We start from the raw sequence: 19,969 nt of genomic DNA, 5'->3' as shown, positions 1-19,969 counted from the left end.
ACATTTCCACTTTAGTTGTAATTATTTATTCACAGAAAAACCCCACTTCAGTCACATGAACACTACCTGACGAGGTTCACATGTGAAATGCAAATAGTTTTTTTCCTTGTGTAATTCACACAAAAATAAGTGTAGACCATAAAGACTGGACCAGGATCTGTGTGTGAACTGTTAAACCAGAACTGTATGTTAGAGGTAGATACAAGACAGCAGAGAAACATCTGCTTAAAGGTAAGTGATCGCTGTGCTTACACAACGTGTCCCCCACTAAACACTGTACGTGATTCTGACAGGATGTGAACATTGAAGCACTCTGATGTGAGAAGGCAACTTTCCAAAAAGCTTGAAATCAAATTGTCCTAAATTACCTCACGCTCTCTAAAGCAGAGTCCAGTTCCTTCACAAATACTGAAAATAATGTATCCACTCGCAAAATCCGTAGAAAAGTCCAAAAAGTTTCTTGGCATAGTTGAGACAGAGTTTGAGGCTCATCTTTTGACGTGAGGAATTATCACCACCACCAATAAGGAAGCTTCATCAGGAAATGTGTTTTACATGAGTAGTGTCTACACTATGATATTAATCAGACATTTTAAAACAGAACACAAACATTGAGCCGCTGTGAAAAGTGTACAAAGAAAGTGAGGCTGGTGTAAAATGACCAAATAAACTGCCTGTCAGCAGGTGAAGCTTCCTACAGTCTATCCTATGAGAAGTAATGAGAGTCAAAATAAAACTAAAAATTCTGCTGAACAGAAAGCTGGAGTTAAAACGTCCAATAGATTCCAGATCAGATCAAGTGGAGGAACAAAAACATTCTAAAGTATTGTGAAAGATCAGTTCAATGACTTCAACCAAAAATATGTCACAACTTTCAAAATAAAACAGCTATTTGAATATGAAACAGTTTTGTATTATGGATTATTAGGAGTGGCACTTCAAATTAACCATTAAAAAAGCTGTAGAAACTCTTATAAATGTAATGTTAGGCCTAAAATGTTCCACCTGAAATCTCTGCTCGTTAAGGATAGTCAGCCATGTGTGATCTTATCTGTGGGGATCAATAATAATAATGCATCCACTGCGTTTTGTCGTCAATGAAGTCCAAACTGAGGTCTGCAGCACCAACGAGGCCGTCCAATGGCAGTGAGAGATGCCTTTAAGCTCCGCCCCTTTGTGTCTCAGCAGTTGAGGATGGGTCTGCTTCTGTCGGCTCGAAACGGGAACACAGCAGTGTCTGAGTCAGCTTTCCCTCTGTGGGGGCCCAGCGTGGCCACAGCCTGGGGTTGGGGGGGCAGGTAAACACACACAAACATGGTTAGAACACAAAGGATTAGACACACACTGACACACACACTGACACACACCTTTCTGATGGCCGTCCAATCCTCTAAGATGTCCAGATCAGGCAGCATGTAGACGATATACGGCCGTAGATGAAGTTAAAGAAGAAAACACCAACACACAAGGAGGATTCTGGTACCTCACACTCGGAGGTGAAAGTGACTGATTACCAGTACTCACATTACTGTAATTTAGTTGCTTTTATGGGTACTTGTATTTTTTTGAGTATATTTCTAAATCAGTAATTTTACTTGTACTTATGAATGTTTTAAAAGAAGTAATTCATTACATTTCTACACCCGTTACTGAGTAAATTATCATTTTTTTGTTTTAAAATGATCAACGGACATTGTTGTGAAACTACAAAAAGTGAAATTACCAGAAAACAATTAAATGCATCACATCATAGCCGAACAATCAGATTCAAACGTAATGCACATACGCCAAAACACCATTGAATGCTGGTTATTTTCTCATTTTTAGAGTTCATAAATATAGCTATACTTACTTATTTTTAATTGAATTCATTGGTGTTATTTTATTTTTTTAATAATTGTACATTTTGTCAAACCTTTTATTTTATACAGAGGCCTTTGTGTAAAACAAATTAATTTTCCAATTTTATATCTTCCTTTTTATGTTAATACACGAGATGTTTACTGTATGCAAGGGAACCGTGGCACGATTTATTACCAAAAATAAACATGATGGGGGGGGTGAAAGTGACGAGTAACTTTTACTTAGAGTACTATTTAATTGAGCTACTTTTCACTTTTACTGCATTTTATGTAGGACTTACTTTGACTTGAGTACAATTTAAATCAAGTAACAGTACATCTACATGAGCAGCATTTATCAATACTCTTTACACCTGTGGAAATATCAGACTAACAGGGTTGGGAATCTCTGCTGTTGTCCACCGCACACAAAGGAGCAGTGGAAGGATATCAGACACCACTGAGGGTCGTCGTCTCTTCTTGTCTGGACTCAGAACGTCTCTCCTCTTCTTCCTCCCTGAGAGCTCATCATTCCACAGCTCTGAAACACACACAGTGACGTGCGACACTAAAAACTCCTCCAGGGCCACAGTTTGTTTAACTGTCCCCTTAACTGTGTCTGTATCAGCGCAGATATGAACCAAGGTCGGTGCATGATTTGGGTTTAGCATCACAATGTCCTCACGACACATTGAAATACAGATTGATTGAGACATATGGAGCTCAATCCCTCAGGCTGTCAGTGTGAATGCTTCAGGGTTTGTCAGATAGAACATGTGATGTCATTGTGGGCCTGTACTACGAAGTTGGATTTCCTCTTATCGAGCTAACTTCCGGGATTTATTTGGTGTGTGCTAACGTCTTACTGAGCTAAATCACCATGGTAACTTGGGCTGAACACCTAGGAACATACTACAGTGAAACAATGAGCTCTCATCTCAGGTGTGTGTGATAAATTGAGGATGACTACCCGAATAGAAACATGTCTGTGATGTAATAAAGTGTAACTGATCAGAGCACTGTCCGTTTATCATCCCATGGATTAATTAAGCACTATCACACGAGAGGGATTGCTGATATTTCACACAACAGCACGATCTTGAGTGTGATATTGCTTTTATACAACAGTTCTACAAACACATTTTATTATTTAACAGTAATAAGTGACAAGAGAATATGATGTGTTTGTTTATTTGTAAAGAGCACAAAGACTACGTTCACACTGCAGACAAATGTGACCCAAAGCCAATCCATTTGCACATATAGAACCTGTATCGATCTGTTAAAGACAGTCTGAACAACACAATTCAGATTTGAATGGACTCTGCATCATTGAAGATGCTGACATCCCTATTATATAAATACTTTTTTTTGTAATATACTATATAAACAGTCCATTGTAAAGATGTAGCTGCATCACAGCAAACAGTTAAAGTGATAAACCTGGCTCTTTTCTTTTTCACTTTCCTTAAAGTGATGAAGCACTGACTTCTTTCTCAGTGTGACACACAGCCGTACGCTGGACGCCTCCATATTTACTTCTGTAAACACCGTGGGGTCATGGGTGACCTTAGGACCTCTTCTGCGCATGTGCGTCAACTCAGGGTCACATTCCATTAATACTCCAAACTGGTTGAAGACACATTTAATATGTAATATTATTATTTATTATGTACTGTAATTTCCGCACTATAAGACGCTACTTTTTTCTCACACTTTGCGGCTTAAACAATGACGCGGCTAAATTGTGGATTTTTCTCGGTTTCATAAGTTTCATACCGCCACAAAATTGAGCTCCGTCACATTAGAGCAGGTGGAACAATGAAATTGTTAACATTAAATCATTCTTGCTTGTTCTGAATCATTCTGATCACACATTTTGTCATGATGCACACTGCCTCACATAGCAACGATGCGGAGAAGTGATGTCAGAGAAAGAGAGAGAGAGAGAGAAGGCGCCCGCTGCAGCAACAGCAGCAGTGTGGATCATATCCAGGCTGTTCTGATCTCCACTCCATCTACAGTAAAAGTCAGCCAGTTTGTAATAGTAGCAGAGCAGCATAAAGTTGGATTTGTTCAGAGGCGATCACGATAGTATTCTGACTCAGAGTCAGACTCGCTGTGATCGCTCCGTGGTAGTTTACGGTAAAAAGAGCGGTCAAAGCGGTGTATCTGGTTCCAGTAAACAGTGACCATAAAAAGCTGTAAATAGACTAATATGTAGACGTGGGGCAGTGAGGACGAGACTTCATGTAATAAAGGAAACTTATCAGTTGAAATAAGGACACTTCCGTGATTGGCCGAGTTGTCCGAAGGGCACCCTCATCAGCCAATAGGGTGCGGCCTATGTTAGGCTGCGGCATTTGTGTGAATTTTTTCAAGAAAATTGCTAAATTATTATAATGTGGCCAATAAAACAGTGCGCTTTATAGCCAGGAAATTACAGTAGTATGAACAACCTGCAGTGTGAACGTAGTGACAGTGTACTGTAGTGTGGAGCCCAACATGTAACTGTATTTAGATCAGCTGTACAGCGGAGTGATATGATCAAAGTGCTGTTGTTTCCCTATATCAGCACTCTTGGAATGTCTGTCGTCCAATCATATCACTTGGTCGGAACTAACTGTTGTATAATATTGTATAATCTCATGCTTTTACGCATTAACAGTGTCAGCATTTTCCTGCCTGCGTTTATTCATTCATTCCTGTTTTTCTGCAGCAACACTATTATTTTTGGTCTGAATTATGGTTTTAAATTTTTCATATTTCGAAAGAATTATTCCTCAATTGTGACACAAATTGCTCTACACAATTTATCCATGTTTGTTATTGGTCCGATGCTGCAATCTCCACCCCTGTCACAGTAGCGCACACACAGAATGTCTGAGATCACCTCACTGAAGTAAACATATTTATATTCTGCTTCGTAGTACAGGGTCCGTCTGAGAGAGAATGTTTGGTTAGTTAAGCTACACATATCCAGCTACTGTACGTAGTACAGGCCCTTGAGGCTTGGTTGTTACCTGAGGTGATGTCGATACTGTGTCTGTCCTCCTCCAGTCTTCTGATCTTTTCCTCCAGTTCACTCTGCACTGTGTCCAACAGTAGTAACTTCTCACTCTGCACACACGGGACAAACTTTAACTCTAGGAGTGGAACAAGTGCACTGACACATGGACGTGTGTCTGTGTCTCACCTCCCAGTGTTGGCTCGCTGCCTGGATCTCACAGTCGTATTTGTTCTTTACAGAGTCCAGACAAAGCTCCCTGTAAATACCTGACACACACAGACAGACACACAGACACACACACATAGAGCTTTAACAGAGCAGTGAAAGGCCTGAGAATAAAAAAATGGGTTTGTGTGTATTTTAACTTACCAGCCACCTTGGTGCGGACTTGCATGTTCTCCAGAAGCACCGCCAGAGGCTCCAGGTACTCTGATGCTCGGCCGGCCTCCACCTCTGACAGCTTACTGTTGACCTGACTGAGACGCTCTCGATACAATCTGCAACGCAAACACATGGAAATAAACATGGGAATATAGAACTTTCCCACGTTAGGCAGAAGGTTAGGTTTCCTGAGTGAATCTCACTGGTCTCTGAGGTCATTAAACTGTTTCTCCAAATTGGACATTTCATCGAGACACTCCATCCTCCTGCGCTCACAGTCTTCCTCGTCCATTTCTGAAACAGGAGAACAAATTATTATTCGTACACGTCCACATGAGTTAACTGAGTATGACTAGTTTTGCTGCCACATACTGCTGCTGTCTATCAGGGTTAGGGTCAATTATAATTGTAATCGCGTAATTGACAATTAATTACAATTATGGCACAATTATAATTGTATTAAAAAAATATGTTGCTTTCGTAATCATAATTACATTGAAATTGAGTTTAGATAATTGTATTAAGCAATTGAAAATTGCTAAATACATTGTTCTCATAGGAGTTCTTTTTAGTATTATTTTTCTTCTGCAACTTCTTTGTCCTAGAACTCCTCCTAGGCTATTAATGCAGCACGAATGACACGTGTCATCTCATAGGGGCTATGTCAACGATGTGCAGTCGATCTTTTTTGGAGCCAAAATGTCAAAGTCAAGGTCGCGTCAAGTGTCAAAAAACAAAATTTTCCATATCTCTACAAATATTTATCGTACAAGTTTGATGCTCACATTTCTGAAAAGCTCATCTCAAGAGGTGTATTTTATTTAACTGGACTGAAGCTGTACGACCTACCAATAAAAAGACTGGTAGGGGTCAAAGTTCATGATGTCACAATAACATGGCCACAAATTAAGATACAGTGCTCAGACTGGTACCATTGAACAACATTTCCTTCATTTTGTGACCTTGACCTTCACTCAAGGTCATACTTAAGGTCAAGGTCAGTCTTCTGTTTTTTCCTGCATTATTACTTTCAATTTAATTAATAAAAAGAGCAAACTTGTCAACAATTTTTTTTAATTTTCTTTTGTCTGCACATGCTGTCAAAGGTCATGAATACAAGAAGTGCAATCTTTTTTAGACAGCAATGCATTTTTTTGTTATTGCAATTAAATAAATTGCATTATTTTATTGCATAAATTTGACCATCACCAGCCCTCCCTAAGGAAGGGTAAGAAACACTTTATTAAAGGGAGAATATAAAAAGAGAGGGCAGTGTTACACCTAGGTGAGGGGGTGGGGGATGTTTCTGATGCTAATATGCATTTTTATGCCGATGATACAATTATTTATTGCTTCGGATCATCTCTTGAACAGGCTCTTAATTCCCTGCAGAAATCCTTTGTTTCTGTCCAGCATTCGCTGACTAATCTAAAACTGGTTCTCAATGCTGAGAAGACCAAGCTAATGTTGTTCTCTAATCATAAGAAGGTGCCTCAAGCTCCCCCGGTCGTGTCCACTCTTGAAGGAATTGTCATAGAAGTGGTACATGAATATAAATACCTTGGTGTTGTAATTGATGATTCCCTCACTTTTAAACTTTTCATTGACAAACTTGTGAGGAATTTAAAACTTAAATTGGGTTTCTTCTTCCGCAATAAGACATGTTTTTCTTTTGGTGTAAAGAAGCGCCTTGTCTCTGCCACATTCTTATCTGTGTTAGATTATGGTGACCTTTTTTATATGAATGCTTCTTGTACATGTCTTCTGATGGTGGACTCTGTTTATCATTCTGCTCTGAGGTTCATCACAAACTGTAGAGCCAAGACACATCACTGTGAGCTGTACTCTCGGGTGGGATGGCCATCCCTGCACACTAGGAGGCAGTGTCATTGGTTTACTTTTGTTTATAAGGCTCTTCTTGGATTACTGCCCTCTTACATCTGTACATTACTTACAAAGAGAAGCACGAACACTTATGCACTGAGATCCAATGATCAGCTGTTGCTCACAGTTCCTTTTGCCCGCACAGAGCTGGGGAAAAAAGCCTTTGTACATGCAGCTCCTTGTGCTTGGAACACACTGCAAAGAGACTGGAAATTGACTGAATTGTTATCCTTGAATGCTTTTAAAATGAAACTGAGAGAATTTGAGACTGCCTCAGTTGTCTGTAATTGTTTTATTTGATTCTTATGTTATCCTGTCATTTTAATGTAATGTAAATGTATTTCTGTTCAGTGTTGTAACTTTGCTGCCTCTTGGCCAGGACTCCCTTGAAAAAGAGGTTTTTAATCTCAACGGGATTTTTTTTCCTGGTTAAATAAAGGTTAAATAAAAAAAAAAAAGAGAGCAGGGAGGAGCGATTCAAGGTAGAGAAATGGAAGAGTGGGGAGGAGTTGATTACTGTAAAGTGAGATGTGAAGTTGTAGGCGTGGGGCTTAACTATAATGGTGGTGGCTGTGGGCAGAGGGAAGGAGTGAGTGGTAATACCTGAAACAGGTGTTTGGGATCAACGTGTCTAAAGTTAAGCCCACTACAAGTTTTATCCCACAGTCCAAGGCATGCTAATGCATCGTAGACTGATGTATGTGCAAGATACTATCACTGTAAACCCAATTTTTTCAATTTTCAATTGCCAAATACATAGTTTACTTTGTAATTGTCATGAAAATTCTATAAACATTGTCAATTATGATTTGATGCAAAACTGGGGAACCACGTTACAGTTCTATGTACAGTTCTATATATATGTAGTTAACAATTATTAAAATGTGTTTTATATCAAGCTTTCCCATATTTTACTATTTTTAAAAAAATGAAATCATGGGGTATAGTCTACTGGCACAGAAAGAAGGCTCAGATGCCCACACCAAAAAAATTAAAAACTATATTTTGATTGATTAGTGAGCCTAACAAGGTAACCAATAGATAAGACAGAAAAAGATGATAAATAATTGTTTTTAGTGTATTTTACAGCTGATTTAGAACCCGTTATCATTAGAAAAGCTAACAGAAAGCTAACACAAGAGGAAGGTTAACTTTTATTAGGTTATTTATTACACACTTAGTAATTGTGATTGAAGGTAATTGTAATTGACTTTCTGAGGATAAAAATAATTAAAATATAATCGTAATTGGAAAAAATGCTGGTCACTGTAATGGTACATGGATAAATGAAAACATAATTGTATCGACCCCAACCCTGCTGTCTACCACAATGCAAACACATGTGTGTGCCTGTAACTCTGTCTAGGCCACTGATTCTCAACTGATTTCAGGAGGAGAAGAAAATCAATGTCATTAATAGTTTTTTTTTCCCCAACAAAAACTCCAATTATTTTATCAAAAGCAGAAAACTAAACTAAAAAATTACCAATTTCACTGTTAGAATATCAGATTAGTTGGTGCTACAACAATCCTTTTCTTTACTTCTTTCACATTAAAAACAGGTCTGCAAACCCACTCCCATAACAGCAAATTTTGGGTCACACCACCTGAGTTACATCTCAGTCGTTGGGCAAAAACTACTGTATGGCTGCTTTTGGTTCTCTCTTGGCAGGTCTGTGAACATCATTTAGGTCCAGACCCAGCAGTTGAGAAGCTCTGGTCCTGGGTGTACCTTGTTGTTTATCTGGGATGGGCTGCAGCCCCAGCTGAGCTGATCAGGTAGTGGTACATTAGCTCACCTGAGCTGTCTCCATCCTCTGAGACAGAGGAGGTGTCAGAGTCCTCCTCCTCTGTGCTGGAGGCCTCCTGCTCATGCTCCTCCACCTCCATCTCCTCCGCTGTGCTCTCCTTCTTCTCCCGGTCACGATGCACAGGCATGGCTCTCACTCAACTTTAGCCTGGGAAAACAAACATTTAACATTCATTAAACTAAGTTTTTCTTATTGAAACAAAACAGCTGCTACTGACATCAGAATCAGAAATACTTTATTTATCCCAGGGGGAAATAACTTGAGTTACAGAGGCTCAAGAAATATTACAAAAAAAAGGATAAACACTAAACAAAGAAAGAAAGAAAAACTTACATAATCAAGTAAAAGATTAAATACAAGTGCACACATTACAGTAGATAAACAATAATAAAAATAGACAAAAGTACAAATATAATACAGGTATATATATATATAACATATCTGGCTGTTAGATACTGGGACACATCATCAGTAGTAGTCCAGTGTCACTCAATCATGGTACGTGTACCCTTGGGCTACAGGAGCACATTGCAGGGGGTCCATGTGGACATTTATCAATAAATTGCAAACAAATAGGATCAATCTAAAAGCAGCATTTACCAAGTATGAGATGATTATTTCTGATCAAATATGAGGTTACATGTGGTGTAATGCCTGAAAAGCTAAATAGAAATATCCAGAGGTGAAAATAATGGATTACAAGTACTCACGTTACATTGAGTTGCTATTATGGGTACTTGTACTTCTTTTTGAGTATATTTCTAAATCACTAATATTACTTGTACTTACGTACATTTTAAAAGAAGTAATTTGTTACATTTCTACACTCAACCATTACTGAGTTAATTATCATTTTATTTCTGTTTCTTGGTCTCTTCATAAACTGCTGACTTTATGAAGGCACAATGGACATAATCTATATATTCTTAGTCGTGCCATGCATTCACTTATGCTTAAATTGAATTCAATGTACTGGTGTTATTTTACTTTAAAAAGAATTGTACATTTTGACAAACCTTTTATTTTATATTTTATACAGATGCCTTTGTGGAAAATAAATGAAGTTCCAATTGTGCAAGATTTTATGTCTTCCTTTTTATCTTTATACATGAGATGTTTACTATATGCAAGAGAAAACAATTAAATGCATCACATCATAGCTGACCAATCAGATTCAAACGTAATGCACATACGCCAAAACACCATTGAATGCTGGTTATTTTCTCTCATTTTTAGAGTTTATAAATGTAGCTATACTTACTTATTTTGAATTTAATTCATTGGTGTTATTTCATTTTTTAAATAATTGTACATTTTGACAAACCTTTATTTTATACAGAGGCCTTTGTGTAAAATAAATGAATTTCCAATTTTATCTCTTCCTTTTTACGTTAATACATGAGATGTTTACTGTATGCAAGGGAACCGTGGCACGATTTATTACCAAAAATAAACATGTGCATCTACTTGAGCAGGATATATCAGTACTCTTTACAACTCTGGAAATATCAGACCAACAGGGTTGGGAATCTCTGCTGCCGTCCATCTCTGAAGCAAACGTGAATAAATACAAAACTAAGTACGGAGGGTGTCCCTACTCCCCAAATGTTCACATAATGTTATGTAGAGATTCTTTCTGCAGTTGTCATGTAACATGACTTTCGGTGCTGCACTTCCTTGATACGTCTATTCAATTTTTGTATTAATGAGTACATTTTAATGTTTGATGACAATTATTTCATCATAAGACTTGCATTTACAATACAATTTGTGGTGACGTAAATATAAATACCGACGCATTCTGTTAGCATGTTAGCTATGCTCTGAAAATGCCAGCGAAATCTCCACGAACCTTTGACTATAAAACTAAACAAATTGATTGTAAAACAATGTACAACTCACCAGAGATAAGTGAACACTTTATAGACTAACAGTAAACCAAATATCCTGGTAATAATATCAATATAGTGTTTTCCCTCCGTTTAAATTTCACTCGTGTGTCCGAGCTAAGCTAAAAACAAATCACCACAGGACTCTGCTTTATGTGCTGGGAAATGTTGTTTTCACTCTCAGGAGGAACCAGGCTAAAAGAGAAATGTAAACTACGTTACCCACAGTCCAGTGCGATAAATCAGGGCGCACAGTTAAAGTCGAACTGTCAAAAAATATTTTAACATAGCAGATTAATACATTCACAGAAGAAGTTCGGTATAGTTTCTAAAACATAATTGTTTAATGACATATACGTGTGTCGGATAAAGTTGGTATGTTGTTTGGGTTGAATTTCTCTGCTATCTGTTTTTTTTCCTGCTCTCTACTCCGCCATGATGTTTTAGCAGCTTGGCCATTAGAAGTGGAGGAGACTTCGGTGGATGGATGCCCTAGCCCGGCTATGCCGCAAACACAGTGGACTATGTTTGTTCACAATGCGCCATCTCCCAATGGATTTATTCCCGGATAGTGTCCACGTAGGAGCGCCGTGCTGCTGAGTCACTGTTGGAGATTAGCGCTAGCAGCTGCTGTTTCAGTGCTTGTAGCTATAGCATAAGCATTACCTCCTGTCTGTCTGCCGTAACACTCCTCCTGTGTCGCCTGCCTCTGGAATGTTCTCCAAAAAGCCTCATGGGGATGTTAAGAAATCCACACAGAAAGTGCTGGACCCGAAGAAGGACGTGTTGACGAGGCTCAAACACCTCCGTATTGTCATAGGTAAGAGAGAGCCGTTACCAAGCAGCTAGCATGTTAGCTGTCCGGTGTTAAACATTCATCACCTGCTAGACTTGCTTTGGATGTAAACACACAAACACAAGCGTATTGTCACTATCTGACACACATTCTTACGTGTTAATACTGCCTCACGAATGCGGCTTTGTAGTATGAATCATTGTAATTTTTTGCCATATATATGTGTGTATGTGTGTGTGTGTGTGTGTGTGTGTGTGTGTGTGTGTGTGATGCATTCGCCTGAGATGACAGCACTGACAGACAAGGGGAATATATGTGCCTGTAACGAATCGCTTACGTTTGAAAAAGCTGTGTGTAACTATTGTCAGAGACTCTATTTATTACATAGTTAATGTTTGATTTATGTATGGATTAACGACAATGTGCTGGGACTTGTGTACAAACAGTGGACCTACCGGCTGTGTTGTTGTGGTTGCTACAGGGGCGTGTCTGCGTGGCCCTGCGCGTGTGTGTGTGTGCGTGCAGTAGAGATTCGTAACTTATCCTGTGGTTTTAGAATCAACAACATTCAAGTAGACTTCAAAGATTCAAGCCAAACAGACACAGTTATCATAAAAACAACATAGTATGATAAAATTCTGTCGGAATAAAAAGTTAATTGCAAGTTAATCTGTATAAAAGTGCATGGTATAAAATATCAAACACACCAGTGCAGGGGTGGAGTGGAGCAGCGATTTTAAAAGTGGGGGTGATTTAATTCAATTTAATTTAATTAATTTACTTAAACCACGATAAAGCTTAAAGGTAATTTTGCAATTTCCTTTGTCCCATTTTTGCCTATTTTCACACAAAAATGACACTTCCTTTTGCCAATCAATATCCCTTTTCCTAAATTGTGTCAAGTTTTGCGTTCTTTTTGCCGCTTTTCATCCAAATAAGCTACTCTTTACACAATAAATAACACTTGTTTTTTTCCCTACATTTTGCCTCTCTTTCTTCCACGTTTGCTCTTTTTCACTGTTTGCCACATTTTGCTCATATAAACTACCTTTTGTCATTACATAACACCTGTTTCCTCTTTTATGTCAATTTTTTGGCCACTATTGACTGCTTTTGGCCAATTTTTGTCACTTTTCACTCTTTTTTTTGCCACATTTTTGCCACTTTTGGACCATGTTTTGCCACCATTACTCATTTTTTGTCACTTTACCCATCACCATTAACTCTTAGTTTACCTTCTTGGAACGGCGGCTTCGTCAAATAGCTGGCTATGATCGGCTTGATCACAATGAATTCCTCTGTAAAAAGTGAGGGGATGAATTTTTGTTTTTACGAAAGCGCGGGTGTTGCATCCCCCACGGGTGAGATGCACCTGCACCAGTGGTAGGGTTTTGGTTAGTTGGGAATATTTAGAGGATGTTCAAGTTTTTAAAGATAGAGAGTTAAAGAAAGATGAATATGGATGAAAAGAAAGTAGAGAGAGAGACATATTGGCTCTCAAACACATCCGAAAAGGGAAATAGCTGCTATTTCCCTTCTTTGTGCTGTACGGTAGCTGAGTTTCCTGTTTACTTTGTAAAAGTGACTTCAGGTGCAGAACAGCCTGGGAACCACTTAAATAGGAGCTTTGTTTTAGTTCTAGTGATTGATCTTGTATTATTATATAAATCAAGTCCCATTGCAGTTTAACAAGCAAAAACTCTTTTTCAAATACAATAAATGAGGCTATGTGGTCCTCACAGACATTTGGCTTACTTTCAGGTGCTAGCACAAGGTACAAAGTTTAGTAGCACAAAAAAGTTAGTTGCACTCCCAGGTGGGCAGTTGTTTAACATGTTTATTGGTCAAATACATTAGATAGTGATCAGTGCTGTGTAGCATAGGGGCCCCCTAACATTGTAATTTTGATCCCCTACGGTGTGTTTTCATCAGCGTAGGGAGGCTTTTTTGTTGTTTTTTTCTTTTTTGAAATTGTTACTGTTGTTATAATTGTTGCACACTTGGACATGCACGTGTCCATAACAGTCCCAATATTACTGCGGGTCCCTCATAATACCTCATTTAATTTTGAATCAAATGTGATTTCTTGTCTCTCACAGTGTCTGTGAGTATGTATTAGTGGAGGACCTATACTAGTAGTGCAAAGGATCATCATTGATCCGTGATCCGCACGGTTTGGCACGCACGTGGTCCGACCGACCGACCGACCGAGAGCGAGCGAGCTGACCAGCGCATGTGTGGTTCGGGCTCCTGGTCATAAACTGCGTGTGAGAGAGAGAGAGAGAAACAACTCTGTATGCTAGCGTTCGTGTGTGCGTAATTAGTCCGTGTGAATGTCATGTTTATGCCTCCGTCCATCCATGTCTTTTAAGGCTCCTATTAAATAAATATTGGCTCTAGTCCGAATGACCATCCTTGACTATTGTACTTTTTTTTTTTTCCTTTCCTTTTTTTCTTTTAATCTTTTTTGATGACATGGGCATGTGCTAGTTTTTAATTCACTCTCCATGTTTAAAAAGAAGGTGTCATATATTGTATTGGATATTGTCACACTCCTATTGGATTGACACCTCAAGTTAAATGTTGTTTGCATTTAATGAGCAGAAAAATGTTGCACTAAATGTTCTACAAAACAAATGGAGAGCAAGTTATTTGTTTGGTCTTTTTCTTTTTTTTTTTCTGCTGATCCAAAAAATTATTCAATTTGTGACTCAAAACCGTGATACGACCTGAACCGTGAGTTTTTAGATCCGTTGCACCACTAACCTATATCAAGCATGACTAACTCTTTAACTACATTCATCATGACCCTTACTAATTCAACAAAGTACTTTTGGCATTAAAGTATGGCAGTAACAAAGATTTAAAAAAACAAATAACAACTGCCTGCGGTGTGTGTCTCTGCCCTCTTGGTGCTGCGTGCCGCATATTGGTGTGATGGGCTGGTGGGTATTTGATGATCACTGAATTCTTTGTGCTGGCAAGCAAGAGTGGGGGTTGATTTGAGGGCACTCTGAGAGGCTCGGCCTGTGTGGCTTGCGGCGTCCGGGTGTCTTAGGCAGCCAGGAGTACGGCCGTCGTCCCGGGGCGGGATGCTGCCAGTGCTGGTGCCAGTGGTGCCTCTGGACCAGTTCCCTGTGTGCCTGTTGTCCAGCCTTTGCTGGCTCTGAACCTGGCCACTGTCCGTCAACCGCTGTCTGCCTGTCTGGCGCAAGACTGGTTGCCCCTGGTTGTGGGTCTCTGCCCTTTTGCTGGGGTCTCGGGCGGGGACTCCATGGGCCTCTCCCCTGGGGGATTGGGAGCTGGTAGGGGTCCTTGGTGTGTGGGGTTGTGGAGCCGCCTGGGTGCGTTGGTTCCTCGGCTCTTTGGGGCTTCCTCGAGTGTGTGTGCGAGGACGGTTGCCGCTTGTCGGTCTGCGGTTTTTGGGGCGTCTGGGTGGTGGTTCGGCCGTGGGGTGGGTGGCCTGGGCCTCCTTGGCTTACATTGGTGCTGCTGGCCTGGCTGGTTCTTTGAGCCGGTGACGGCACCTGGTTCCACAATAGCGGCTAAATTACATCTGTGCTGGTGTTTGGTCAAAACATAGCATTAAGCAAGGGGGAGGTTTAAGACCCTGTATTATTGAGGTATTTGAGAGTGCTGTTTTGGGGGTGTGTCCCTGGATTTGCATAGACCTCCCCCTTCTCCCGCCTCTCTCTTCCGTGACAACTTCCCCATCCTTCACTGTCTATAGAGCCGAGGCAGCAGCCCCTCCCTCATGCTCCAGTGACACGGCTTCCTCAATTTACCATAACAAAGTTAAAGCGTTTAACTTCTTGAATAAGCCTACATTCTGAGTGAACTCATCCTTTAGTAACTCTGTAAGTTTATCACTGAAACTGTAAAAGCGGCGCTGTTAATGGTAAGTGCTGTAAATATACTGCCATAGAAGAAGTGATCAGCCCTCTTTCTCCCCTGTCACCCGGCTACACACACACACACACACACACACACACACACGCACACACACAGTTCACTGGAACAACTAAAAACCACCACTATGTTTAAGCGACTGATCACGGGCGATTGAAGTGAGGTTAGGTGTGAAAAATAATGGCAGTCTTCCGCAAAAGTTTTCATCAGGTTGGGTGTGGAGTCCATGTGTGGAGTTACCAGCGGAGGGGAGGGTGTTTTCTTTCCCAATTTAGCTTGTAACGTCACAAACTTAGAAAATTTGAAACCGAGCAATTTTCTCTGTAATAAGATTTACACTAACCACAAACAAACGACTGGATGGTTTTACTTTTATTTCACATTTTGTGTGCCGGTGGACACTCAAGTTACCTCATGTGATCAAAAAAATTGAAAAAGTGGATATTTCATATGTCCCCTAAAAGGGTCAAACATACTCTGGTGGACTCCACGCAGACTGCATAGTCGATTCTATTAGTTTGTGGGCAACTGTAGCTCAGTGGTAGAGTGAGTCGTCCAGTAACCCAAGGGTTAGTGTTTGGAATCCCGCTCTATCCAAGTCATTGTTGTTGTGTCCATGGACAAGGCCCTTTACCCACATTTTCTCGTATGAATGGGTACTGTATGAATTGTGCGTGAATGTCGGTTGTGGTCAAAGGGGCCGTAGGCACGAAATGGCAGCCACGCTTCTGTCAGCTATATTGTAGTTTATCACCACTGGTATGACTGATGTGAATGATTCATGGTTTCTGTACGTGCTTTGAGTCAGCTTGAAAACAGCGCCATATAAATCTAAGTCATTATTATTTTTTATTATTATTATTCCATTAAAATCCAACTTTTCCCACAATTCTTAGTGGTTCTCTGTATTCCTAGTAGCTCGTCTGCCAGTCTCTCCTCTAAGCTCGTGTTCATTTTTCCTGCTCTGTTTCACCAGGCGGTGAAATGAAGGTCGGTGTGTTACATTTAATGAGGGTTGATACAATGCCGAGCAGTGTTTTGTGTGACACCAGGTACGCGGAGAAGTCAGTTAATTGTCCTGGCAGACTCCCCACCATGTACGCCCGAGTGTGTTTGAGTCTTAAGATCGGTGTTGCGTCACTCTTTTCAATCTCTCTACATTTGTCACCGGACTGGTTCAATAGATTACACCCAACAACACAATGCATTACATTGCACTTTCAAAACACCCAAAATAGTTGACTCATTCTATTATCCCACCCTGACTCCCTCCCCCCTTTTCCTTTTCCCCTCACCAAGGTGTAACTTTGCCCTCTCTTTTTGTTTCTTCCTTCTAATAAAATTTTTCTTACCCTTCCTTATGGAGGGCTGGTGATGGTCACAATTCAGCAATAAAATATGCATATTTGTTTCGTTGCAATAATAAAAATAGATTCCATAGCTGTTTTTAGGAGTGCACCGATTGCAATTTTCTGGCCGATCACCGATTTTTTAAAAGCCTGACCTGCCGATTCTGATTCTTGCCGATCCCGTTTGTTTTTGGTTTTTTTTTGAGAGCATACACCTTGAATATTCCAATCTTATTTTATTGTAAAACATTGAACAATATCCACAAAACAATACAAACGTGTTGTTTTAACTGCACATGAGGAAGTTATCTTGTATATAAATTAAAAGTTTAGAAGATTGCTGTCCAAAATACTAAATTATATCAGTTTTTATTAGCCTTTCATTTTTCACATTTTAAAGACAAACTAAACTTGTCCGTCATGTCACTCTGCAGACCTGTTTTCAGCTCTTTGTCAAAAATGAAGTGCACAGCAGTATTTTGGTTTTACAAATCAAGAAAATCACAGGGTTTGGCGTAGATGATAAAATTATAATCTACAGGACAAACTAAAAAAAAACCATCTTAAACAACCAATAAAGTGTCCTGAGTTTTAAGTTTCCTTGTAGTGCAAAAAATAAAAAAAATGTCCAAATGCAGCAGCTTTGTGGATATTTAAATGTAAAAATATCAATCTAAAAATAATCTGCAACAGTTTACAAGATAAAAGCCCCTAAAAGTCAAACATCCTAAAAAATAATAAAGTGCATCATGTGTAACATTTTCATAAGTCAAAGGGTAATGACAGAATGAACATGATGGCACAGGTTAGTTGTTCTCAAACTTATTACAGTCAATTGTTCATTAGATGCAGGTTTTTTATTTATGTCCAAAGCCATGAGCTCCATAATTTTCTTCATAGTCGCTTTGCTCTTTTCACTGATCATAAGCACTAACAGCACTCCACTAGCTGTATGCTTCGTTAGTTTTAGCATTAGCTTGATTTCTAGCTTCAAATGCTCCACACTCAGCGGTGTGGCTGTGTGTTATAGTGAATGAGGTAGAATTTTGTTTGCTGCTCCACCAGGACTTATTTCCGAGTTACAAGAATTACAAATTGCGATCATTTGCTCTTTTTTTGTGTACTACTACCTCTCTGACTGTTGTTGTTTATATCCTGTGTAGCAGAGGCCAGCGCAGCACGCACACCTGAGCTGGTAGGCGGGTCTGTCAGTCATCTCACAGCAGAAGAGGACAGTGGCTGACTTTATGACAGACTTTAAGACGTTTGCGGAGGTAAAAAAAAAATCAGCGAAAAAGATTGGTTTTAAATCGGCACTGATCGGCCGGCTGGTCGATCGTTGCATCGTGGCCATTCCAGCCTGTCATTGCCCGATCCCATTAGATCTCGGAAGCTAAGCAGGTCTGGGCCTGGTTAGTAGTTGGATGGGAGACCACTGAGAATTCCAGGTGCCACAGTGGGGTGGCAGTCACCCAGTGGTATCTGTCATTGTGCCCTTGGGCAAGGCACTTCACCTACATTGCCTAGTATGAATGTAGTGTGTGTGTGAGTGAGTGTTGGTGGTGGTCGGAGGGGCCGATGGCGCACTATGGCAGCCTCGCTTCCGTCAGTCTGCCCCAGGGCAGCTGTGGCTACAATAGTAGTTTACCACTAAGTGTGGAGTGAAAGAATAATGCCTTAATTCTGTAAAGCGACTTTGAGTGTCTATGATAAAGCGCTATATAAAACTGATGCATTATTATTATTATTAGCTGTTTTATGTTTTTCCACTACATGTAATGTTGACCTTCCGCAGCTTGTGCAGACAAGATTAAAAAAAATAAATGAAGTAGTGCAGATGTAGAGCAGAGCTTTGAGCTGACAGTGAGTGCAGCCAAACACCCACCATAACAGTTTGTCTGAATGCAAGCTCAGTATCAATGTAGTGTCTGGACAAACTTCATCAGCCCGTTTGAAGATGTTGACATTTGTCTGCTTGTCTGCCCTGAATGTGTCCATAGCTTCAACAAGGGCAGTGAATCAGAAATGTTTAGTGAGATACACATCAGTGTAACTTGATGTTACATGACAGACTGAGGTGGTGTGTGTGGATTATGGTAGCATTAGGTCAGTGATTCATCCATTCTGGAGTTTGATCGGTGTGTTAAAAGTAAAACACCACTACAGCTTTTTATATACTTCACAAGAATAGATAACTTTGATTTCAGCTAGAACAAAATAATATCAATCTGTTCCCATAGCTGCTGTAGTAGACATCATGCCTCTGGTTTTTGTCAGAGCATAGGAACAGAACTTTTTTGTGCAGGGGTCTGAGAACTGTTTTTGTGATCACTGTTTGAAGTGGGCCAGTAGCTGGGGTGCGGCTCTCCTGCCCTGGGTCAATCAGCATTATGCGCTGAATGTTGGGAGTCAAAGCTATGATCTTAAACCTTTCATGAACTCTCCGTTTGACTTTATGTTGTCTCAGGCTCCCGCTAAATGACCTCGGAAGAGAAAAATACCCCACAAACAGAGGCTACGTTTACTAAATGACACCTCCCGTTTGAAATGAAATATTAATGAATGTCGCCAAATTGTATCTGGTCTCACAGCTGCTAAAAAGATGATAGATGTTGTTTCACTTTTCAGCGAAATGCCAAATTGACAAATCTGTTGAGCAAAAATTAACTTTTGATACATTTGTAGATGCATGATTTTCTAATAATTACTGACTATAAATAGTTATATGTTTAAAATGTCTCGCATGCCTCAATAAATATTTGATCACAAAAAAAACTATATTTAGATTATTGTTGCTTGGGATTCATGGTTGTTTAAATGTTGAATGGTGTTTTAAGCATGCTTAGTTAAGTGCGCACCAGAGGGAGAGAGATGTGGCTTTTATCAGCTGGGGTACAGTGCCTTGTTTGTGTGAATTTCAGCTTTCTATATGTATATATAGAATAACTCCAGGAATTAACAAAAATGTGTGCCCCCTCTCAGTTTTCTAATGCCCCCCATTGAATTTTGTCTGGAGCCGACTCTGTGTCATGGTTAGCACTTCTGCCTCATTACAAGACGGTCCTCTCAATGCTTCATTTTGGCTTCCACCTACAATAC

General features: G+C 39.8%; 2 protein-coding genes and 1 pseudogene across 16 annotated transcripts in view; 2 read left to right on the top strand and 1 right to left on the bottom strand.

Annotated features, from left to right (window-relative positions):
* Positions 1 to 11,618, bottom strand: brms1la (BRMS1 like transcriptional repressor a). Of its 3 annotated transcripts, XM_028442576.1 has the most exons (9): positions 10,830 to 10,989; positions 8,916 to 9,074; positions 5,436 to 5,526; positions 5,221 to 5,348; positions 5,038 to 5,117; positions 4,865 to 4,961; positions 2,293 to 2,382; positions 1,368 to 1,432; positions 1 to 1,280 (listed from the first exon to the last, which is right to left on the bottom strand). In XM_028442576.1, the coding sequence occupies exons 2-9, from the start codon at positions 9,052 to 9,054 to the stop codon at positions 1,182 to 1,184; spliced, it is 789 nt and encodes a 262-aa protein (XP_028298377.1). In that variant the 5' UTR covers positions 9,055 to 9,074; positions 10,830 to 10,989; the 3' UTR covers positions 1 to 1,181. The 3 variants fall into 3 exon arrangements, with proteins under 3 accessions (XP_028298377.1, XP_028298376.1, XP_028298375.1); XM_028442575.1 differs by lacking the exon at positions 10,830 to 10,989 and adding an exon at positions 11,483 to 11,618 and having other exon boundaries at positions 1 to 1,432; XM_028442574.1 differs by having other exon boundaries at positions 1 to 1,432; positions 10,830 to 10,990.
* ralgapa1 (Ral GTPase activating protein catalytic subunit alpha 1) overlaps positions 11,503 to 19,969 on the top strand; it is a 129,677-nt gene continuing 121,210 nt past the window's right edge. For 11 of the 13 annotated variants that reach the window (XR_003673696.1, XM_028442562.1, XM_028442572.1 and 8 more), the window contains exon 1: positions 11,503 to 11,636. Coding sequence is in view for 12 of the 13 variants with exons in the window: in XM_028442562.1 (XP_028298363.1) it covers positions 11,531 to 11,636 (106 nt within the window). In the remaining variant the exon portion in view is untranslated. The remainder of the gene's footprint in view (positions 11,637 to 19,969) is intronic. The other 2 variants (XM_028442570.1, XM_028442565.1) reach the window with 1 other exon arrangement.
* On the top strand, positions 18,213 to 18,330 carry LOC114460667 (uncharacterized; annotated as a pseudogene).

The sequence above is a fragment of the Gouania willdenowi genome, unplaced genomic scaffold (genome assembly GCF_900634775.1).
Source record: "Gouania willdenowi unplaced genomic scaffold, fGouWil2.1 scaffold_55_arrow_ctg1, whole genome shotgun sequence".
NCBI lineage: Eukaryota > Metazoa > Chordata > Actinopteri > Blenniiformes > Gobiesocidae > Gouania > Gouania willdenowi.
The sequence above is the reverse complement of the archived record's forward strand: the minus strand, read 5'-3'. Positions and strand labels throughout refer to the sequence as shown.